The 19,452-nt window shown below is 62.4% G+C and overlaps 3 protein-coding genes across 7 annotated transcripts in view; all 3 read right to left on the reverse strand.

The window, feature by feature from the left end:
* Window positions 1-7,556: 7,556 nt before the first annotated feature.
* Window positions 7,557-11,925, reverse strand: Tmem82 (transmembrane protein 82). The gene is made up of 6 exons (XM_047554804.1): window positions 11,228-11,925; window positions 11,049-11,121; window positions 10,708-10,882; window positions 9,845-10,262; window positions 8,245-8,435; window positions 7,557-7,959 (listed from the first exon to the last, which is right to left on the reverse strand). The coding sequence occupies exons 1-6, from the start codon at window positions 11,313-11,315 to the stop codon at window positions 7,870-7,872; spliced, it is 1,035 nt and encodes a 344-aa protein (XP_047410760.1). The 5' UTR covers window positions 11,316-11,925; the 3' UTR covers window positions 7,557-7,869.
* A 258-nt stretch (window positions 11,926-12,183) lies between these two features.
* Slc25a34 (solute carrier family 25 member 34) lies at window positions 12,184-16,399 on the reverse strand. 3 transcript variants are annotated; one of them, XM_047541392.1, is made up of 5 exons: window positions 15,809-16,399; window positions 15,192-15,257; window positions 14,959-15,111; window positions 14,514-14,648; window positions 12,192-13,959 (listed from the first exon to the last, which is right to left on the reverse strand). In XM_047541392.1, exons 1-5 carry the CDS (start codon window positions 16,235-16,237, stop codon window positions 13,774-13,776), a joined length of 969 nt encoding a protein of 322 aa, XP_047397348.1. In that variant the 5' UTR covers window positions 16,238-16,399; the 3' UTR covers window positions 12,192-13,773. The 3 variants fall into 3 exon arrangements, with proteins under 3 accessions (XP_047397426.1, XP_047397503.1, XP_047397348.1); XM_047541470.1 differs by lacking the exon at window positions 14,514-14,648 and having other exon boundaries at window positions 12,184-13,959; XM_047541547.1 differs by lacking the exon at window positions 14,959-15,111 and having other exon boundaries at window positions 12,189-13,959.
* A 1,588-nt stretch (window positions 16,400-17,987) lies between these two features.
* The window catches only part of Plekhm2 (pleckstrin homology and RUN domain containing M2), a 34,569-nt gene continuing 33,104 nt past the window's right edge, over window positions 17,988-19,452 (reverse strand). For all 3 annotated transcript variants that reach the window (XM_047556445.1, XM_047556437.1, XM_047556455.1), the window contains one exon: window positions 17,988-18,892. In XM_047556445.1, coding sequence (XP_047412401.1) covers window positions 18,755-18,892 — 138 coding nt within the window. In that variant the 3' untranslated portion in view covers window positions 17,988-18,754. The remainder of the gene's footprint in view (window positions 18,893-19,452) is intronic.

Genomic DNA, 19,452 nt, shown 5'->3' on the forward strand with positions numbered 1-19,452 from the left:
AAGGCGGCAACTAATGGTGGCTGCCTTCCCAGGGGTCCTGTGTGCCCAGCTTACAGGGCTCTGGTCTTAACTCCCACCAGACCCGGACGCCAAGGCTGATGCACCAGGACACCCAGGCCCGAGAGGCTCAAGGCCAAGCAGGGGGCAAGGGGCAGAGCTGGATTCAAAACAGACCAGCATGCTGCTCCGCGGGTCCTGGGGCTGTGGGAAACTGCCACCCTCCACAGAACCATCCAGACGAGGCCACCTGGGCCCTGCTGGCCAGGCCATGTGGCCACTCTGTAGCACTGTTTGGAGAAAACCCACAGCCTCCTCCTCTGGGAAGGATGATGGGAAGAGACGGGAAGGAGCCCCCTGGGTTTCAGACGCTCTCGGTACAGCACTCCTTTTCAAGTGCTGGGCGACCCAGAGGCCTATTCAAGTCAGGTCTCAGCGGAGCTGTCCACTCCAGCGCACCTCCATGATGTTCCCTAAAGCTACCTCACCTGCACTGCCAAATGGGACAATGAAGCCCCAAAGGGTTGACTTGGGGCCTTGCCTAAGGTGGCAGAGACTCAGTCTAGGATCCAGACTTCCCGCGTCCACTCGAGACTCCGAGGGGAGTGGCATGCGGCTGCGCCACTCACCGGCCGCCCAGCACCCTGGGCTCCTGATCCGCCTCCTCTGCTGCTACGCCGGAGAGAGGGGCCGCCCAAGCCGAGTCTCCCACACCAGCCCTGGTGTCAGTGTCAGCGATAGGCAGGTGCCAGACTTCCTGCAACGGACACCCAGGAAGTGCGCTGGACGGAACACACACCCTTCGTCTGCCAGCTCGGAGCAGCTGCTCCCCCACCCTCCCTGCTAGGCTCAGGTGCCCCAGTGGGCAAGGGGCCTCAGTCTTCTACTAGGGTTGAGACCCTGGGTGGCAGGAAAGTGGTGGGAGAGAGGCTTAGGGACAAGATCCAGGGCAGCAGGGACATCTGTGGGTGTGTTCTGCACCTGCCGTCCACTGTGGAGGACTTTGACCACCGACACTGGCTAGGCACCTCCTGCCTGGGACGTGAGTCGGGAGCCAATGGGAGTCAATCCAAGTGCCGTGGGTCCTTGTCCCCACAGAACTTAGAGGGAGGTGGGGGAGATGGAGGCTGTAAAGGAACTTCAAGTAGCAATTACCAATTGACCTGTGCGATGAAGGATGGGCCGAGACAGAAGAGTGGGGTGGGAATGGGACGAGGGTCTCTCTGAGGAGGTGGCCCTTCCCCTGGGTAGGAGCCAGGGAGGGAGGCAGGGGCAGACTTGGACTGAGCAGACGGGCTGGGCATTTCTGGTTCTTTGTGACCTTGGACGTGTCCTTTGCCTTGCCGGGAGGCTTTTCCTACCTGTGACCTGGGGCGCGGGGCTGCTCCTGGTGGGTGCAGGCTTCCCTTTACAGAAACGTGGGGACACAGGAAGGAAGGGCGCACCCTGGGTCTCGCCCGCAGCGGGAGCCTCACAAACACTAGCGCAGACGGTTCCTGCATCCCTCCATCTGCGCCTGGCGCACTTGCTCACGTCCCCAACCCAGGGCCGGAGACCCTGGAGGGACCCTCCGCTCAGCGCCCTGCCTTTGGCAGGCTTGCTACCCAGGTGGAAGTGAAGCGCCAGCCCAGCCTGTGGTGTGTGGCAGGGAGGGGCCCACTCCTTGGCAGGCAGCCTCCGGAGCCCGGCCTCCCAGCACCCTCCACCCTCGGCCCTGCAGCCTGCCTCCTGGGCCTCAGGTCAGCCCTACTCCCTGAGCACCCCCTGTGTGCAGCCGGAGCTGGGGCTGGGCAGGGGAGTTCCCACGGGGTGGCGGGGAGCTCACATCAGGATCTGAGCGGCTCCAGCTCTGCCGTTTGCAGGCCTGTGAACTTGGGCAGACGGCTTTGCTCTGAGCGTCCTTTCTCCGGCAGCCCGGGCTAGCAGTACCTTGTGACTTCCTTGTGAGGATTCTTTTTTTCCAGGACTGGAGATTGAACCAGGGTGCTGGATCTCTAAGCCTCATTCCTAGACCTTTTATTTTGAGACAAGGCCTCACTAAACTGCTGAGGCTGGCCTCCGACTTGCAATCCTTCCGCCCCAGCCTCTTGAGTCGCTGGGATTACACGTGTGCGCCACTGCACTAGGCTCAAACTCTGCACTGTTGTCTCCACATTTGAGATTCCATGGAGGGTTCTGGTGGGCTTGGGAGTCTGAACATCCTGTGGCTACATCCCAAGACTGCTGGGTTGGAAACAGGTTTGTGTTTTATTGGTCTTTGTGTCCCCAGTCCCCAGCACAGTGCTCCTCTCTGGGGGAGGGCGTGGGCGTTAGGTCAGCCCACCTGAATTTGGATCCGGGCCCCCCCTTGCTAGCCCCAGGGTTAGGTAGTCGTTGGTAACAAACAGTGGATGTGACCCAAGGACACGGCAGACCACCGGTTCTTTGCCTTTAGTGAGCAATCAAGTAGCAAGAAGAACAACAGATGTTCTAACCCTGAGAATAAACAGGCGGAAACAAAGGTAGAGATCAAGAAAGAAAGATCAAGACAGGGCCCTGGACTGACTCCTGGCGGGTCCCCTGAGGTCACCGCAATTAGGATTTAGGACTGTGGGTTCCTCGCATTTCAGAAGAGACGCTTCTGGAGCAGCACAAGACACTGGGGTAAATTCTATGCGGCCGCTGACCCCGTAGCCACATGCACATAGGGCCGACTTGTAGATGAAGCCCCCACCCCAGGGCGTGGTCACTGTGGCCATCTGGAGATGGTTCTGGAGACGACCAACTAGAGTCAACGCCCCCCCCCCAGCCCGGGGCACGTGACTGAGGCCGCCGGCCCTCCTGGCAACCTTGACCCACCACGCTGAACGGGAAGCAGTGCTGTTTCCTTGTGGTTCTCTGCTGGGAGGTCTCCCTTGCTCTGTCCCGCGCTCTGTCCCTCTCTCTCCTGCTCTTTGAGGCTTACCTCACTGTCACTCATAATAAAATTCTCTTGCTTGGCTTTTTGCAACCGACTGAGTTGTTTTATTTTTTTTTACCTGGACACAAGAACGGAAGTTTGGAGCTTCAGCTTCCCGCTCTCCTGGGACACCACAACCTTGAGCAAGTCGCCTGATCCCGCTAACCTCAACCTCCGGCTTTCTCCTGGGGAGACAGACCAGCAATCAGATCCTCGGGAGGCTGCAGAGAAGGTCGGGACATAATGCAAGGAAAACGCTCGGCCTGGGTCACAAGGCCTGGGTCGCAAGGCCTGGATGGAGCGGGTCAGGGGGCCACGCCTGGGTCCTAGCTCTCGGGAGGCTGAGGCAGGAGGTTCACAAGCTCAAGACCAGCCTCAGCAATTTAGTAAGGCCCTGTCTCAAAGTGAAAAATAAAAAAGTTTGGGGAGGTGGCTCAGTGGTGAAGTGCCCCTGGGTTCCATTTCCAGTACAAAAACAGAAAAAGAAAAACAGCAATTCCTTGATGAAAAGTCGCCCCCTGAGCAACTGAATGACCGACCGGTGGGGGGGGGCACAGCTGTCCTGGGGGAGGAGCCTGGTGGAGGCGGGAGCCGGGAGGGCCTGGCCTCTTCCTTCCCTTCCCCCTCCACAATGGGTCCCTGCTTCTGCCACCCGCCTGGGTCAGTGCCTCCTTCCCCAAAGTGCTCCTCGGCCCTTCACATCAGAAGGGCGTGGCTGAAGCTGAGTTGTGTCCACTGTGGGGGCTCGAGAGGCCGTGGTCCGGCTCCAGGCTTAGTATCCCACCTCCATCATCTAACAAATGGGGGAACCCGTGGTGCAGAGTAACTTGCTCAAGGTCAAGGTCATGTCTGCCAGGGAGTGAGCTTCAGTCAAGGCCCGTTTCTCTACCTAATGGGCCGAGTTTGTAGCGAAATGTTCAATAGCCCAGGGGGATCTGACCCGGGCCTAGTTACAGCCCTGGAGTCCCCAGTCCCAGGCCTGTGTCCACCTGCCTCACCCAGGCGGGGCCCAGCTTCCCCAGACCTGGCTGTGACAACAGTGTATGGGCCTTAATCCCCTCGGGGTTGGGGGCTGAGCCAGCTCTGGGCAGGCTGCGGTTCCCACGGCTCTTCAGTCAGGACAGGCTCCAGAGAGAGCAGAGAGGGGGCGACAGTGTCGGAGGCCCTTCCCGACCTCTGCCTGTGGGCCAGAGCCCCTTGGCCAACGGAGAGCAAAGAATTCTGGTGTCGCCCACATGGGGGGTCCTCCAGTTCTCAGTTGTTTGCCTAGGCAGAGGCCCTGTCCCTCCCAGCCCCATCCACCCCACCCCCAATCCCTAAGACCCCTCCTTCCAAAGGCACAATGGGCTGGACCCTGGGGCTGCCTGTTGCCTCTCCCACTTCTCTTACCCCAGGGTGATCTTGCCGAGAGGCTAATGAAACCCACGCTCAAATTGTCTGGGTATTGCTGGGAGCTATGGAGTGTTGTAGACAGGGAGGGAGGCCAGGTTACGCTCAGGAAGCAATTCCTTCAAATGTTCCTGGCAAACAACCCAGAGAGATGTCAGAAGGATGAACTCAAATCTCTGAGTCTCCAATAATTAATTGTGTTTTCATTTCTCATTCCAAATAAATATCCCTTTTCAGAAGAATTCCATATTCTTTTTCCTAAAGGGGAAATGGATTCGCCCAGCTCTGTGACAGTCAGGCCAACCCTTCTGCAGTCCCTCAGACCACTCTGGAGTCCTAAGACCTCCCTGGGCTTCAGTCCATCCCCTTGGCCCGTGAATCCATCATCCCACCTGGGTGACTCCAGAGGCTTCCAAACTGGTTGTTGTGTTTCTAAACTGTCTATTCTAAAGGCAGCAGTGAGAGGAATCCTTTGACGTGTACCTCAGACTGTGTCACTTTCTTGTATAAAACCCCCCTGGCTCCCACCCACTGTGGGGGATAAAAGCCTGACACTATGTCCCTGAGTGCTCTGGCCCTGCCCTCCTCCAGGGCTGCCCTCCTGCAACTCCGTCCTCTGTGAGGCTTCTACAACGCTCTGGGCTACTCCCGCCTCAGGGCCTTTGCTCATGCTGGTCCTCAGCCCTGGACCTTCTTCCCTCGGTTTCTTGCCTGGCTTGGTCCACACTGCACAAACATCCTCCCCTCCTCAAAGAGGCCCTGGGGGAAGGCAGCCTTGGAACTGTCCCAAGGACCCGGCCTCCTGGGATTTACCAAGTGGGCAACCCCCTCCTCAGAGGGTAGAGACTAGATTTGCTCATAAAAGAATCTGGCAAAGACCCTGGGGTGCCACTCTCCCCTCTGAGGGAATCCAGCCGCCATGTTCTGAGGGCAAGGACTTGAGGGAAGTCCCCGGCTTTGTGGTGGCACTGCAGCCCCGGCTGACTCCTGACCGCAGCTGGCAGGAAACTCTGAGCCAGACGGCCCAGCCGAGCGGCACCCAGATTCCTGAGCCAAAGAAAAAGCAAGACGGCGAGTGTCCCTAGTTCCCGGCTGCTGCACTTCTGGGGGCCATTTGTTACACAGCGCGTCTAACAGTCAGCTTCCAACCGTCCCGTGCTCCCCACTCTCGCGCAGCTCCGCGTCCTCGTCCTCCGCAGTTCTAGGTGCCACTTGCTATCACCCTGTTTCCGTCCCTGCAGGGGGACCCCATGAGAGGGGGCTGTGCACCTCGGCACCTCGGTGTCTGTAGTCCGGCCCTGCCGGCTCCACACAGCACGCAGGAATCGGCAGGTGAAGGAACGCAGGTTCCCGGGGACAGAGCCACCGCTCGGAAGAGGAGGGGGAGGCTGGCTCAGCCAGTCCCAGCCCACAGCGGCCACCACCTGCTCTAAGCAGAGACGGGGGACGCTGGCCCTTTATTTTTGCCATCCTGGGGCGGGAACAGGGCAGGTGCACTGCCAGGAGCTCAGCTCCCTTCTCATTAGAAGTCTGTCCCCCTACCCCAGCCAGAGCCCAGGGGTCCCTGTGGAGGAGGCCGTCTGAGCCTCGCCTTCACCGAACGCCTCGCCTTCACCGAACGTGCGCTTCAGACCGCCCACGCCCTTGGGACCTGAGGCCATTTTCCCCCCATTTGGCGGGAGACCTGCTAAATGCCTCACTTAAAAATTGGGACGCGTGGGCTGGAATGGAATTCTTTTCTTATCAAATGATTTTGTGTCCGACAAGGGTATAAAAATTAGATCACTTTGTTTGGAAAAGAGTCCCTGTGCCCATAAAAAGGAAAAGACTGCTGGGTCCAGCCCCCTCCAAACCCTGTCCCCAATGGGTCCCAGGCGGTGCCAGGGCCTAAGAGACTGGGGCACCTTCCAGCAAAAACACTCGGCCCTGGTTGGAACCCAGAGTCCGGTCTGGGTCTGGCAGGGGCGGCCGCACCCAGCAGCGGAGCCATTTCCTCCGAGACTGGCCTGGTTTCCTGCCCAGAGGGAAGGGGTTCTGGGTCGTTCTGGGGAGGGGCTTCCACAGGCGCTTCCCCGCCTCCCGGCCACACCCTGTCCTATGGGTGGCCATTCAAGGGGGAAGGGGCTGAAACCGCCCGGCCTAGCCCTGGATACAGCCTGTCCTGAACCCCAAGACGGCGCTGAGGTGGGGAGTGGAGAGTCCCAGGCCATCCCCGCTCACTCCCAGGCAGCAGCCTACAGGGGACCGTGGTGGTTTTTGCAGAGAGGAAGTTGCCATCCGAGACCGGAGGGGGCCTCAGCTCCTCCCTGCCACGACCAGATGACCTTGGCTCTCCAACCCGTGGAAGCCCGTGGCAGTGGGGTGCCTCTGTCCCGCAGGGCCTCCCCAGGACAGGGCCCTGAGTTGGGGCCTTGATCCCCATGGAACCCAACCGCCCAGTGGGCTGCATTTCATGCCTGTCGAGGGGCCTCAGGCTACCACAGACGAAAGGCAGCCAGAACCACATTCCAGAGCCTGCTGGTCACCCCCAAATCTTAAACCAAAAGAGAGCAGGGAGCCCTGGGGGTTAGACTGCCTGCTTCAAATCCTGAAGCTTACTTAACCTCTGTGTGCCCCCCGGCACGGTACTTAACCTCTCTGAGCCTCAGTTTCCAAATCTGTAAAAAGGGGTTATAGTTATGACCTTAGGGGTTGATGTAAAAATGAAATGGGATAATAAAAAGACCCAGCACGAGGTGAGCACCACACAGCGGAGATTCTTCTGACAGGATCAGAGAGGCAGGGGTTCATTCAAGGTCACCCAGAAGGTAGGCAGAGGAGCCGATGCCCAGCACGTTGATCTCCCTGATCTCGCCCTCAACAGGGCTGAGATGGGAAGGATTCTCATGGTCATAGGCAAGTCAGGGTCAAGGACTGGAGACTCAAGAGCACCAGAGAGACCCTCGCATCTCCACGCCCTCTCCAGCAGTTCCGCAGTGTGGGACGGGACACTGTCCACCTAAGGCTGTGTGTCCAGCTCCTACCTCCTCGGCCACCTCAATGCTACACCCTCCACCTGACCCCTGGGCTCCCTTCCTCTGTCTGCCAGGAGCCCTGTTCCCTAGGAGCACACCTAACCCGAGCCAGCCCTGAGGAAGATACCCGAGGACTCCACCGGAATTGCTGTGTGGCTTCTGAAAACTCTTTCCCTCTCTGTGTCTTTGTGATTCTAAGCAGTTTAAGAAAATCATCTTTATTTTTCATGGAGGGCTGCTGGTAAAGGGGGAAGCCAATCCGAGGCTGCAACTGGCCGCCATCCTCCCAACCCTGCCCAAGAAATCAGGTCTGAGGGGCTGTAAACACTGCCCCCTGAGAAGAAGGGTTAACTCAGGGACTCCAGGGTCCCCATCCCCCAACCCTCCCCTTCCTCTTGCAGTGTGTGTGGGGGGGACAAGGCCCAGGTGGGGGCCAGCCCCGTGGCTCTGTCTCCAGGCAGTGTCCCAAGATCAGGGCCTTGCGGGTCAGCACGTGGGCCTGAGCCGGACGCCAGCTCCTCCCTGGGCCGGTCAGGAGGGGGCCGTCTTCTGGGACCCGGCGGGTGTGGAGGGCAGGGACTGGCTTGGAGCTGGCTCTGAGGGCCTCTGGGTCGGAAGGCCCTGAGGGAAGGCGGGAGGAAAGATCCAGGACACCACCCACTGCCCCGTCCCCCCGGGGGCCGCAGACCCCGGTTACCCCAGACCGTCCGCCTCTGGAGTGCGGGTGGCAGCAGGCTGTGGGCACTGGGGCGACCTGGGGGACAACTCAGCCTGAGATTCCCGCTCCCTCCGCCCTCCACCAAGAGAGGTCACCCTGGTCCTCCTTAAGCTTGGGCCTCCGGAGGCTCCGGGGCTGTTGGGAGCAGGGCTTGGGGGCCCGCGGGACATGTGGCGGGTGGTGCTCACCTGGATCTGGCAAAGGTCAAGCAGGGTGCGGGCGCCCACCAGGCACCAGAGCTCGCCCAGCAGGGAGACCAGGACGCCCAGTAGGTCCAGCCAGCGGCCCACGGTCAGCAGCAGCACGAAGAGGCTGCCCATGCGCACCAGCACCGTCCGCACCTGGCCCTGCGGGCTGAGGCGCTGCTGCCGCTGTTCCTCTGCAGGACGGCACCGCTGTCACCGCCAGCCCTCCCCGGGGCCAGCTTCCCGCCCCACCTCCTCTCTGGGCACCCACAGGGCACCTGCCAGGAACCCGTCCGCCCTGCCATCTCCCGCGGGCCTGGGCAGAGCCGGCGAACCCGCAGGCGCAGGGTGGACCTGATTCTTCCTGTTTCCACGCAGCCAGTCTGATCCTGTCACCAGCATGGCCCCCCGCATGGCCCCCCAGCATGGCCCGCGCGGGTCCTCGCAGGGGTGGCTCCCGAGCAGCCCCCCTGGGCGCCACCTCTTCTTGCAGGTTGGGGTCTCCACCTCTGCGCTGCACCCGCGGCCCTCTGGCTCTGTCCTTGACCCTACGACCCGGCGTCCACCGACCAACTACAGTGACCCTCTGAGCAGGTCGAGGAGAGGAGATCAGTCCTCTGTGGACATCCCGCTCAGGACTTTCCTCTGCACTTGGAATAAAACCCAAGCCCAGACCCTGCCTACCAGGTCCTGCCGATTTGGCTGGAGCCCACGCCCGGCTGCGCCACGTCTCTGACTTGCTCTTGCTCACCAGCCCCAACCAGCCTGGCTTCCCTTCTGTCCTTGGAGCATGCCAGGCTTATTCCCACCTCAGGGCCTTTGCCCAACACCTCCCTCACCCTGCCCTGCCCACCCTATCCCTCCTCTGCAGCCAGGACTCTTCCCTAGAGACCAGAGCACTCTCCCCTGCTGGGAATCCTGCAGAGCTCTCTCCTCAGACCCCCAACCTGGCTGTCAGGGCTTTCAGTTAGGCACTTAAGAACCTGAGCGGGCTGGGCATGGTGGCACACACCTGTAATCCCAGCAACTTGGGAGGCTGAGGCAGGAGGATTACAAGTTTGAGGACGGCCTCAGCAACTTTTAGCAAGACTGTCTCCAAAAAAAAAAAGACTGGCCAGGGGCTGTGACTGTGGCTCAGTGGTTGAGCGCTTGCCTGGCATGTGTGAGGCACTGGGTTCGATTCTCAGCACCGCATATAAATAAAATAATAAAATAAAGGTCCATCAACAACTAAAAATATATATTAAAAAAAAAAAAAAAAAAAAAAAAAAGCTGGCCAGGCTCCCTGCTTCCCAGTGTCCTCTGGGTGAAGCTGCTGGACTTGCGTCAGTGGCTTGAGGGTGCCGTGCCCTCTCGCACCCTGGGCTTCGGCACCTGTGATTCTCTGCCCACGGCCCCGTCAGCCTCGCCCCTCAGAGGGTCCTGCGTAGCCTTGGAGACCAATCCGGGCACCACGCCCTGGGGCTCCCACCACTCGCTGAATCTGCTCTGAGTGGCCTCACTGTGCGGCTTCCGCCCCTGGACTTGGTGCCCTGGGATGACAGGGCTGGCCAGACGTGGGCCGTGACTGCGGATGAGATGGACCCGGCCCCCGGGACCTCACCCTGCATGTGGATGACCAGCAGCGTGTAGCAGATGGTGAGCGGGGTCCAGAAGCGCACGGCCTCCGAGGTGCTCAGGAAGTCCTGGTTGATGAGGGCCACAGCGGCCAGGTTGCCCACGGCAAAGGCCACGGCCAGGGCCCGGCCCAGCAGCCGGGGAAGGCCGTGAGCCCCGGCCAGCAGGCCCAGGCAGACGCCGCAGTAACGCTGGCCGCTGTGCAGCTCGTAGAGGAGGCAGACGTGGCGCTGCAGGCGCCGGGCGCCCGAGCGCAGCAGTGCGGCCAGCCCGAGGCTCAGCAGCAGGTTGAGGGTGCTGTGCGGGGCGCCCTCCTGCAGGAAGCGCAGGCCGCAGCCCAGCCCGCAGCCCAGCGAGAACTGGCTCAGCAGGTACAGCTGCAGCCGCTCCGGGCTCCGGGGCCCCTGGTGGGAGGACACAGGTGGAGGGTGGCCCTCAGGTCCCAAGGCCCCCCTGCGGGAGGCCCGAGCCCCAAGGGACCTGGGGACCATTCTCAAAGAGAGAGCCCTGGCTTCAGGTTGAGCCCCCGCGGGGTCCCTGCTCCTGCCCTCCTGAGAGCTGGGGGGCCTGGTCAACCTGACACTGGCTGCTGGTCAGGGAGGAGCCACCCGAGGGCAGCAAGCCTGGCGCCCAAGCTGCGGGCAGGTGAAGCCTCAGAGTGCTTCGTGCAGGGCCTGGCAGGTGGGGTGCTCACGACAGAACAGCCACGATTTTCCTGGGACCATTTACCGGCTGGGAATGGAGATGCGACTTGGGTGGTCCCCTCCCCAGGAACCAGCTGCGACCTGGGTTCTCAATCTTAGGAGAAGGGGCTCCAGCTGGGCCCGGGCCCCGTGACCCCCTGCTCACCTTGCCCAGAGACAGCAGTGTGGACACGGCCCGGAGGGAGAATTCCAGAACCACCAGGGCGGCCACCCGGGCCCCCACCACGGTCAGCAGCAGGGCCAACCCTGCCAGGTGCAGGGTCTCCAGCCAGGCCTGCTGGGCCCGCAGCCGCTCCTTTTGGGGCCGCTGCTCAGGGTCACTGTGGAGGCAGAGCAGGCAGGGGCAGAGGAGCAAGACCACCTGCCCCGGCCTGGGCCCGGCCTGAGGCCCCAGGGAGGAGGCCAGAGGAGGAGTGATCCTCCCGCCCTGCCCAGAGAAGCCAGAGCCGGGCAAGGGACTCCGAGGGATGGGGTGCAAGCACTCACTTGGCACAGCCCACGAAAAAGTAGACTTTCAGGAGGCTGTTCAGAACCGAGACGCCCAAGGCCCCCACGAGGCCTGCGGGAGGGGAGGGGAAGGTGGCGGCAGGTGCGGTCAGGAGGGAGGGCGGGGGAGGCCCACGTGGCGGGGAGGGCGGGGCCCAGGCGGGGTGGAGGCCGCTCACCTTGCAGGAGGCTGTCCAGGAGGCTGGAGCCCCACTCCAAGGAGGGGAGGCTGGGGAGCCAGGAGAGGAGGGACGGCAGGGAGAACATGGCAGCCCGACCAACCCCAGCCTCCAGCCAGGTCGCCACAGGGACAGACCCGGTGATGACAATGACGCCACAGGCCAAAGGTGTCGGTGGAGGGCAGGGGAGGAGCTGGGAGGGGTCAAAGGCCCAGGGAGGGAGGAGAGCTGGGGCGTAACCCAGCAGGAAGGCAAGGCCCACCCCAGGGGCAAGGCGCCACGGAGCCACCTGCTGCCCGGTGCTCCCGTCTGGGCAGCCTGGGGTGGGGAAGGGGTGTCCCTGGGCTGGCCTCTAGTCTCTGTCCCTTCCCTGGTAAAGTCTGGTGTCCGCTTGTCTTACTCTCCCAGAGAGTTTGAGCCACAGAATGCTTTCCTGAAGCCCCAGCCTCCATCTGCCCTGCCTCCTCTTAAGTCTGAGTCCCGCCACCCCTAGCCTGAAGTGTGGCTGTGTCCTCTGGTCCTTGGGGATCAAATTAGGGGCTCTTTCCCCCCCAGCCTGAGGTCTGGGACTCTCTCTTCCACAGCCTGAGGTCTAGGACGCTCTCTTCCCCTCAGTCTGAGGCCTGGGGCTCTCTCCCCACTGCCTGAGGTCTAGGACGCTCTCTACCCCTCAGCCTGAGGTCTGGGGCTCTCTCTTCCCCCAGCCTGAGGTCTGGGGCTCTCTCTTCCCCCAGCCTGAGGTCTGGGGCTCTCTCTCCCACAGCCTGAGGTCTGGGGCTCTCTACCCCTCAGCCTGAGGTCTAGGGCTCTCTCTTCCCCCAGCCTGAGGTCTGGGACTCTCCCACAGCCTGAGGTCTGGGGCTCTCTCTCCCACAGCCTGAGGTCTAGGGCTCTCTCTCCCACAGCCTGAGGTCTAGGACGCTCTCTTCCCCTCAGCCTGAGGTCTGGGGCTCTCTCTCCCACAGCCTGAGGTCTGGGGCTCTCTCTTCCCCCAGCCTGAGGTCTGGGGCTCTCTCTACCCCTCAGCCTGAGGTCTGGGTCTCTCTTTCCCCCACAGCCTGAGGTGTAGGACTCTCTCTTTCCCCTGCCTGAGCTCTGGGCTTCTCTCTCCCACTGGGCTGGGGAGGCTGGGGCCTCCCCTGACACCGAGTTGGGCTCTGCAGCTCTTCCATGGGGGCTGCAAGCCCAGCTCTCTCATCTCTGCTCTGACTCTGCCCTTTCAGTGGGTGGCCTACAATCTCTGGCTGGGGTTCTGTGTGAGCCCTTCCCTGCAGGGGCCAGGTTGCCCATCCTGATGTTCCCCCTGTGTCCGCCAGGTGGCAGGCCTTGCCTGGTCAGGCGGGTGGGGCTGTCCTGCTGGAAACCCCGGCTGGCTTCCCAGATGGGAGTGGAGCCGGGGTGGTGACCGGGTAGAGGGAGTCCTTGAGGTAAAGAAGTAGAAAACTTTATTGGTTCGGAGTGTGCGTGGGGGCTGTCTGCAGGGCCCGCTCTTCATACGCAGGGCGCGGTAGGGAAGCTGCGGCACCGGGCTGGTCCTGTCCTGCCCACCAGGGAGCTGGTGCCCCCTTGGTAGTACCAAGACCAGTGCAGGCCTTCTGAGCAGGCCTGTGCAGGAGTGTGGCCGAGTCTGGGAAAGGGCCCGGGGCCTGCTGCTCACCTGGGCAGGCACCCCGTCCCTGGGCCTCAGCCTCCTGGTCTGAACCAGGGGCTCCTGAGCTTCCTTTCTGAATCATCAGAATTGTGCAAACGCAGGGCCACAGTACAAGCCCTCCATGAGGTCTCAGCTGAATCGTGTCCCTGTGCCCTGCCCCCATGCAAACGCTGAAGTCCAACCCCCAAGGCCTTGGGAGGAGCCTGTATGTGGAGACAGGTGATCTCCCCTTGGTGAGGACGAGGTCACTGGGGTGGGCCCAAATCCTTGTAAGAGGAGACAGGACACAGTTGTCCCTGTGTGGGACCCAGGGAAAAGGCAGACTCCGAGAGCCAAGGGGACAGGGCCCAGGAGAAAGCAGCCTGCGCTGCGCGTGTGCAGGAGGCCCTGGGCTCCAGCCCCGCGTGGAAAGGAAGGGAGGGACCCAACCCTGCCACCTGTGGTCTCAGACTTCAGCCTCCGGATGGTGAGAGGACGAATTTCCAAGTTCCAGCCCCCGCGTCTGCGGCCCCATCAGGCAGCCCTAGTGAAGCCTGGCGGTGCCCCGCGTCGCCACACGCCGAGCCCCACTGTCCGGCAGCAGTCTGGGCCGCCGCAGCGAAGGAGTCTCGCCGGACGTGATGGAGGCCCAGGAGGCTGAGGCAGTTCCCCTCCGGCTCCGTGTGACTCCCCCAGCATCCGTCACGGCCAGCAGGGCGTGGGCCGCAGCGGCCGGGACGCGGGGGGCAGGACAGATGCTCCGCGCGGGCTGCGCTGGCCAGAGCTGCCACACACCGCCCCACCTGCGGCGGGTCCTGGGCCTGCGGTCACTCTGGGATGGTCTGTCCCAGGGAGGCAAGGCGTCACTTCCGGCCAGTGCCACACCGTGTCCGGATGTGGGGGTGAGGGACGCGGCCTAGGTGCCCTGGCGGTGGGCCCCCCGCCGGGCCAGTTTCCGCAGCTCGTCCCAGAAGAGCATGCTGAGGATGGTGTGGGGACCCAGGCGCAGATAGGCAGGGCCCAGGCCCTTGTAGAGCGCCCAGGGGCCCTCCTGCCGGCAGATCTTCAGCAGGCAATCCCGGAGGCCCTCATAGAGCTGGCCCTGCGGACGGACAGGGCGGGGTGTCACTGTGAGGCCCGCGAGGCCCCAGCTGGCACATCAGGCCCGTCTATGTGTCCACGGCTTCTGCGGGTACACCAGAAGGCACTTGTCCCCAGCTGGCAGGCTGCAAAGGCGATGCTGCAGCCTGTGACCCTAGGAAAAGGGCCTCTTCCTTCAGGCAGACACAGCCCGCTGCCAGGGCTCTTGGCTTGTCCAGTGGCACAGGGGCACCCTTGTTTTGGTCACATCTGTGAGACTGGCAGTGCCACCGGAAGGCCGTGATTCCAATCCCAGGTCCCCCACCTTGCAACTGAGTAACCTCAGGCAAATCACTTGACCTCTCTGAACCTCAATTTCCTCCTCAGGAAAAAGAATAATAGCTGGATGTCCAAGTGCTTGGCACATGCTTGGGACACAGCTGCTCACCCAGCAAGCCCAGTTAACACGCGTGTGTCATGTGTCCACCAGGCTCTGGCTGCACGTGTGTGTGCGCACGTACGTGTGTGGGGGTTACTCCCAGCTCCCCGCGTCCTCCCGGCCCGCCCCCTGCTCACCCTGCCAGCTCCATCCACAGGCTGATTGTATAGCCGCGTGCTGACCACGTCGAAGGGGGTCATGACAGCAGCCACTGCCACGCTGCTGATCATGCCCCCGGCCAGGGCCACCAGCCAGCTGTCTTCTGGGAGCCACTGTGGGGACGGCACAGATATCTGACCCCAGCACCCGCCCTCCATGTGCCCTTGTGGTGACCCGCACACACGGAGGTGGAGGGGCTGGCTGAGCGGGGAGGCCCTTAGCTCTTTCACAACCTCAGGGTCACACCGCCCTCAACTCCTGCTGGGTCCCCGGGTCAGGGTCACAACACCGAAGGCAGAGCCAGAGCTCCCGGCTTTCTCAAGGGCCCCATCTGTCACTGCCCTGGACTTCCCGTGTGGAAGGAGGCGGGTGGCCCTCCCACTGCTGTCTGTGCCGGGGGGCACAGGTGTCCCCAGCCCTCACCTGCTGCTCCTGCACCCAGGCCTTGGCGGAGGCAAAGGTGGCCAGCTGGGTAGCCGAGCCCACCGTGACTCGGGGCACGGCCCCACCCACGCCCCGCCACAGCCCCGGCAGGCCCTGCTGCTGCCAGATGGTCTCCAAGGCCCCCAGGACGCTCTGCGGGGAGAGGGTGCAGGGTCACTGGACAGCTCCACCCAGCCGGGAGCCAGAACAGCCCAGGGACTCCGGGGGCTCACCTGGTGCTGGTGCTGGTGCCCCACGGCCATGGCAGCCACCGTCTGGGCCTGCAGCTGTGTCTTGACCTGCGGGAGCAGGGGCCAGGCAGGGCCTGCAGTGCCAGTTGGCTGGTGGAGGGCCCTCTGCAGGACCCACAGGGCCCTGCCCTTCAGCCTGGCCTGCACGGCCCAGGCTCCGAGCGAGACTCGAGTCGGCCTCTCTGCACCTTGGTGGGACTCAGGGCAAGTCGCTTAACCTTCTCTGGGACCCGGTTTGGTTACTCCTCAATGGCCGAGTGAGTTGCTGACTGCCCGGTGCCCAGACCGGGATGCCACGGCCCCGCTCAGTGGTGGCTTTTATTTTTAACTTACACCAGGCCACGCGGAGGAAAGGTGACCCAACAGGGTTTGAACCCACACATCTCCTGCCACCCTCTGCCCTTTTCCTTGGTTCAGGAGCAGCAGTGCAGGGATCCCAGGGGAGCCAAGGTCAGGGCAAGGGACAGATTCCAGGCCTGGGCCAGATATTCCCAGGAAGCAGCCCCACCCGGCTGGCCCCACCCCAATGGGGCCACGAAGCCCTGGTGGCTGCGGAGTCCCTGTGGGATCAAATCCCAGGGTGGAGACCAGGCACTCACCAGGTAAGCAGGGCTCCCCACGAAGGCTCCCAGCGCCCCGGCCACGGCGCCCGCGACCACGGTGCCACCTGGCTGCTGGGTGAGGCCAGCCTGGCCTGCCAGGCTGTAGCAGTAGAAGCGGACGCCGTTCATGAGGCCCTGGTAGAGGAGGCCGGCGGCCAGCCCCTTCTGCAGGCCCCGCAGCCCATCTGCGCGGGCCACAGCGACCACGGAGGCCAGGAGGCCCCGGTAGGGCTGTGGGTATGTGCCCCGGGCTTGCAGCTCCCCCTGTAGCTGTAGCCGCGTCTTCACCACCTCCAGGGGGTTGGTGACCACGCAGGCCAGGCAGCAGGCTGTCGCACCCAGGACCAAGTCCACAGCCGGGGGCACGGTCTCCACGGCCTCCGGGCCAGGCAGCCGTGCCTGGCTCAGGGGCGAGGCGTGAGCCATAGGGCGGCGGTGTTTAGACAGTCTGCACCCCTGTGGGACCACGGGGCTGGGGACTGAGGGCGCTCGGGGCCATGTCTAGAGGACAGAGTTCCTGGTGGGTGCAGGTACCGGCGGCTCCTGTGCGCCCTTGGTCTATCTTGGAAATCCACCTGCTCTGTCCGCTCCCCCACCAGGGTCTGTGGAGCCCAGAACACGCCTCCTCAGGCTCGGACCAATCCCAGCCTCCTCTGGGGCGGGGCTGGACCCTGGGATCTGGGGGAAAGGTCACTTGGGACTGGAAGGAGAGTGGGGGCGGGGCGAAGCTGCCAAACAGCAAGGGCACCTCCTCCCGCCCGAGGTCTTTCTGTCCTCCCTCTGGCCTCTGTCCTGCGCCAGCTGGGAGCCCCAGACATGAGGCAAGTGTCCCGGGAGACCCCTGGCATGAGGTGTAGGAGCCGTACAGTGGCCACCCTATCTCGGTCCCAGAGTCTGTGTGCCTTCCCCTTCCTGGCCTCAGTGTTCCAGTCTTGTTCCCACAGCCTGTGGTCCCAAGCTCAGCCGAGAGCAAAGGGGCAGAGGGAGAGGGAGAGAGAGGGCAGGAGGGAGAAGGGCTCTGGCGCTCAGCAGAGCTATTTGCCTTTTCTTCTTTGGTGGTGGCGCTGGGACCAACCAGCCCTCCTGCGTACCAGGCAAGCTCTCTAGCACTGAGCTATGCCGGCGGTCCGGCCTTTTCGTTTAAGGGGACACTTTCTAGCTTCTCTTCGGCATGTCCCGATTGTCAGGTATCGCCTCTTGAGCTTTGGGGCCATTATCAAGTAAACCCAGAATGCTGCTAGACCCCCCACAGGCCATCTGAAAACCAGGCCAAACGGGTGACCAGCGCGCAGCTGAGTGCACAGCAGACGAGGGGCAGTGATTCGGCAGCCTCCTCAGAATGGTGCACAGTTTAAAAATTGAAGATTGTTTATTTCTGGAATTTCCCATTTAATATCTTTTTTTTTTTTTTTTTTGCGGTGCTGGGCATCGAACCCAGGGCCTTGTGTTTGCAAGGTAAGCCCTCTACCAACTGAGCTATCTCCCCAGCCCAACATTTCCTTCTTTATTTATTGGTACTAGGGATTGAACCCAGGGGTGCTCTAGCATTGACTTGCTTCCCAGTCCTAATTTTAATTTTGAAACGGTCTCACTATGTTGCTGAAGCTGGCCTCCAACTTGTGATCCTCCTCTCTCAGCCTCCCGAGCAGTGGGCTCACAGATGTGTGCCACTGCACCCAGCCTGTTTAACATTTCCAGTCTGCAGCTGATCTCAGATAACTGGAATGTAGAAGGTGGCTCTTCCGATGGGACTACTGTACAGCTAACCTACTTCAGAAGGGTCTTTGGAAGACCACGGAAGAGTGTGCCTAACACTGGGCTTCACTCAATAATACGGGGTCCCATCCCTGCCCACCCCAGACGCCAGGGCCCCCGAGTGGGATGGAGATTTAAAACGTACAGGCTGTGGTTGCAGTCACTTGGCCAGGAGGACCGCCCACCAGCCCCAGCCCCTCCTCATGGTGGCAGCTGCAGGAAACAGGGAGGAGAAGGTCAGGCCCAGAGACTCCTTGGGCTGTGCCCTTCTGGACGGTGCACACCATGGGGGCAGCCACCGCTGATGGGTTCTGTGTCCACAGCCAGGCACGGAGCAGGTGACGAGGTGTGGTTGCAGAATTGGAGGGTTTGGAGACCACCCCACCCTGCCCTGCTCAAAAAGGGCCAGTGAAGAGTTTTGGCAATATAACATGTCTATTTTATTTTAAAAAACAAAACCCGCACCACCGACCCCTTCCCCAGGACTCTGGAAGGGCCAGTCCAAGTCAAGCAGGGGACAGTCGGGAGATTGAGCGTGGTGGGTTCTGCGCTTCTCCCAGCCTCTCCTCCCTCCCCTCTCTCTGCTCCTGGCAAAAGGAGCTGAATGACCCCAGGTCCCATGGGCTCTGCTAAGTTGGGGGAGGTGGTCACGGCATGCAGGGCGCCCTGGTGGCCCGGACTGGGCTCTGCGAGGTGGGCGGCTGTGCGTGGGGTGGGTAGTGAGAAGGAGCATGCGCAGACACCGTGCTGTAGCTGCCCTGCACGGCCACGGAGTGTTCAAAAATGAACAAGGGTAGCTGGGCACTCAGGACCTGGGGGCCCTGAGCCTCTGCCCAGGCCCCTGACCCGGGGTGGGGTCTCCTGCCTCCTGGTCCTTCTGCTTCCCTATAGATGGACGTTCCTCTCGTCACCATCCTGAGGTCCTGACCTGGGAGGCCCGCCTGGTTCAGACCCTCTGTCCCCAGCAGCCTCTAGCCACCACCCACTGAGCAGGACGCCCAGGCGAGCTGGGCACGTTCTGGATCCCTGGGAGTGGAGAGACCCCGCCTCCAGCCACCTGGGGCAGGAGCCGGCTAAGGACGTGCGCGCGGAGACCTGGCTCCCGAGCAGCACTGTGACAGCGACCCTGAGCCTGCCGCTCAGCCTGCCTCCCCTTCCCCGACCTCCTGGGATGGCGCCCAGCCCGGCTCAGCACCAGGGGTCCCGGGAGGCTCTGCCGCGGCAGAGGCTGTCACTTCGCTGCCAGGCGCTGTGGATGAGGCTCAGGGCATCCTCAAACTTCTGCCTGCTGGAGGCTTCCTGGATGGTCTTGTGCGGGAGGTCCACCTGGGTCAGGGACAAGGCAGGACCCCTGAGGACTGCAATCCTCGTGGCTCCATCCTTCCAGGGGCCTCGGGACTCCTGGGATCGGCCATGGCCATGGACGCCTAACTGGCCTCCCCAGAGAGCAGCTTCCCTGCCGCTAGATCCTCCTGTGCTCTGGGGGGGCCTGAGCTGATGGGGGCACCCTGACTACCTCCTCTCTGGGAAGTCCCCTCTCCCAGGTGGCCAGGGAGGTGGCCCTGTGCTCTCAGCAGCATTGCCTGGCGACCGTCCGTCTGTGCCCTTCTCTGCCTCAGGCTGTCTGGGCTGCAGTGCATGCAGGGCAAGTCCCTTGCTCTGGACTGGTGAGCCCCTCCCACTGGGCTGCGTGCCACTGGTCACAGCTCCAGGCCCACTGTGAGCAGCACTGCCCAGCTTGGTGACTGCAGCTGGGCTGGGAAACGCAGCTCTCCCCAGACTCACTGAATTCAGGGCTTTGCCCCTTTGCCCTAAGTTTCTGTGTCTGTCCCAGAGCTGCGGGTACACTGCTGTCCCCAGGATCCTAGAGGAAAGGTCAGGTCCCG

Source organism: Sciurus carolinensis, chromosome 1, assembly GCF_902686445.1.
Source record: "Sciurus carolinensis chromosome 1, mSciCar1.2, whole genome shotgun sequence".
Lineage (NCBI taxonomy): Eukaryota > Metazoa > Chordata > Mammalia > Rodentia > Sciuridae > Sciurus > Sciurus carolinensis.

Excerpts from the sequence above, each read along its gene's own strand:
- Tmem82 (XM_047554804.1), bottom strand. The coding sequence starts at position 11,315 with ATGTTCTCCCTGCCGTCCCTCCTCTCCTGGCTCCCCAGCCTCCCCTCC. Across the intron at positions 10,883-11,048 it reads TTTTTCGTGGGCTGTGCCAA|TGACCCTGAGCAGCGGCCCC; the intron begins GTGAGTGCTTGC and ends CTGCCTCCACAG. Across the intron at positions 8,436-9,844 it reads GCTGGTCATCCACATGCAGG|AGGAACAGCGGCAGCAGCGC; the intron begins GTGAGGTCCCGG and ends GCCGTCCTGCAG.
- Slc25a34 (XM_047541392.1), bottom strand. The coding sequence starts at position 16,237 with ATGGCTCACGCCTCGCCCCTGAGCCAGGCACGGCTGCCTGGCCCGGAG. Across the intron at positions 15,258-15,808 it reads TGGGGAGCCCTGCTTACCTG|GTCAAGACACAGCTGCAGGC; the intron begins GTGAGTGCCTGG and ends CTGCTCCCGCAG. Across the intron at positions 15,112-15,191 it reads GGCACCAGCACCAGCACCAG|AGCGTCCTGGGGGCCTTGGA; the intron begins GTGAGCCCCCGG and ends CTCTCCCCGCAG.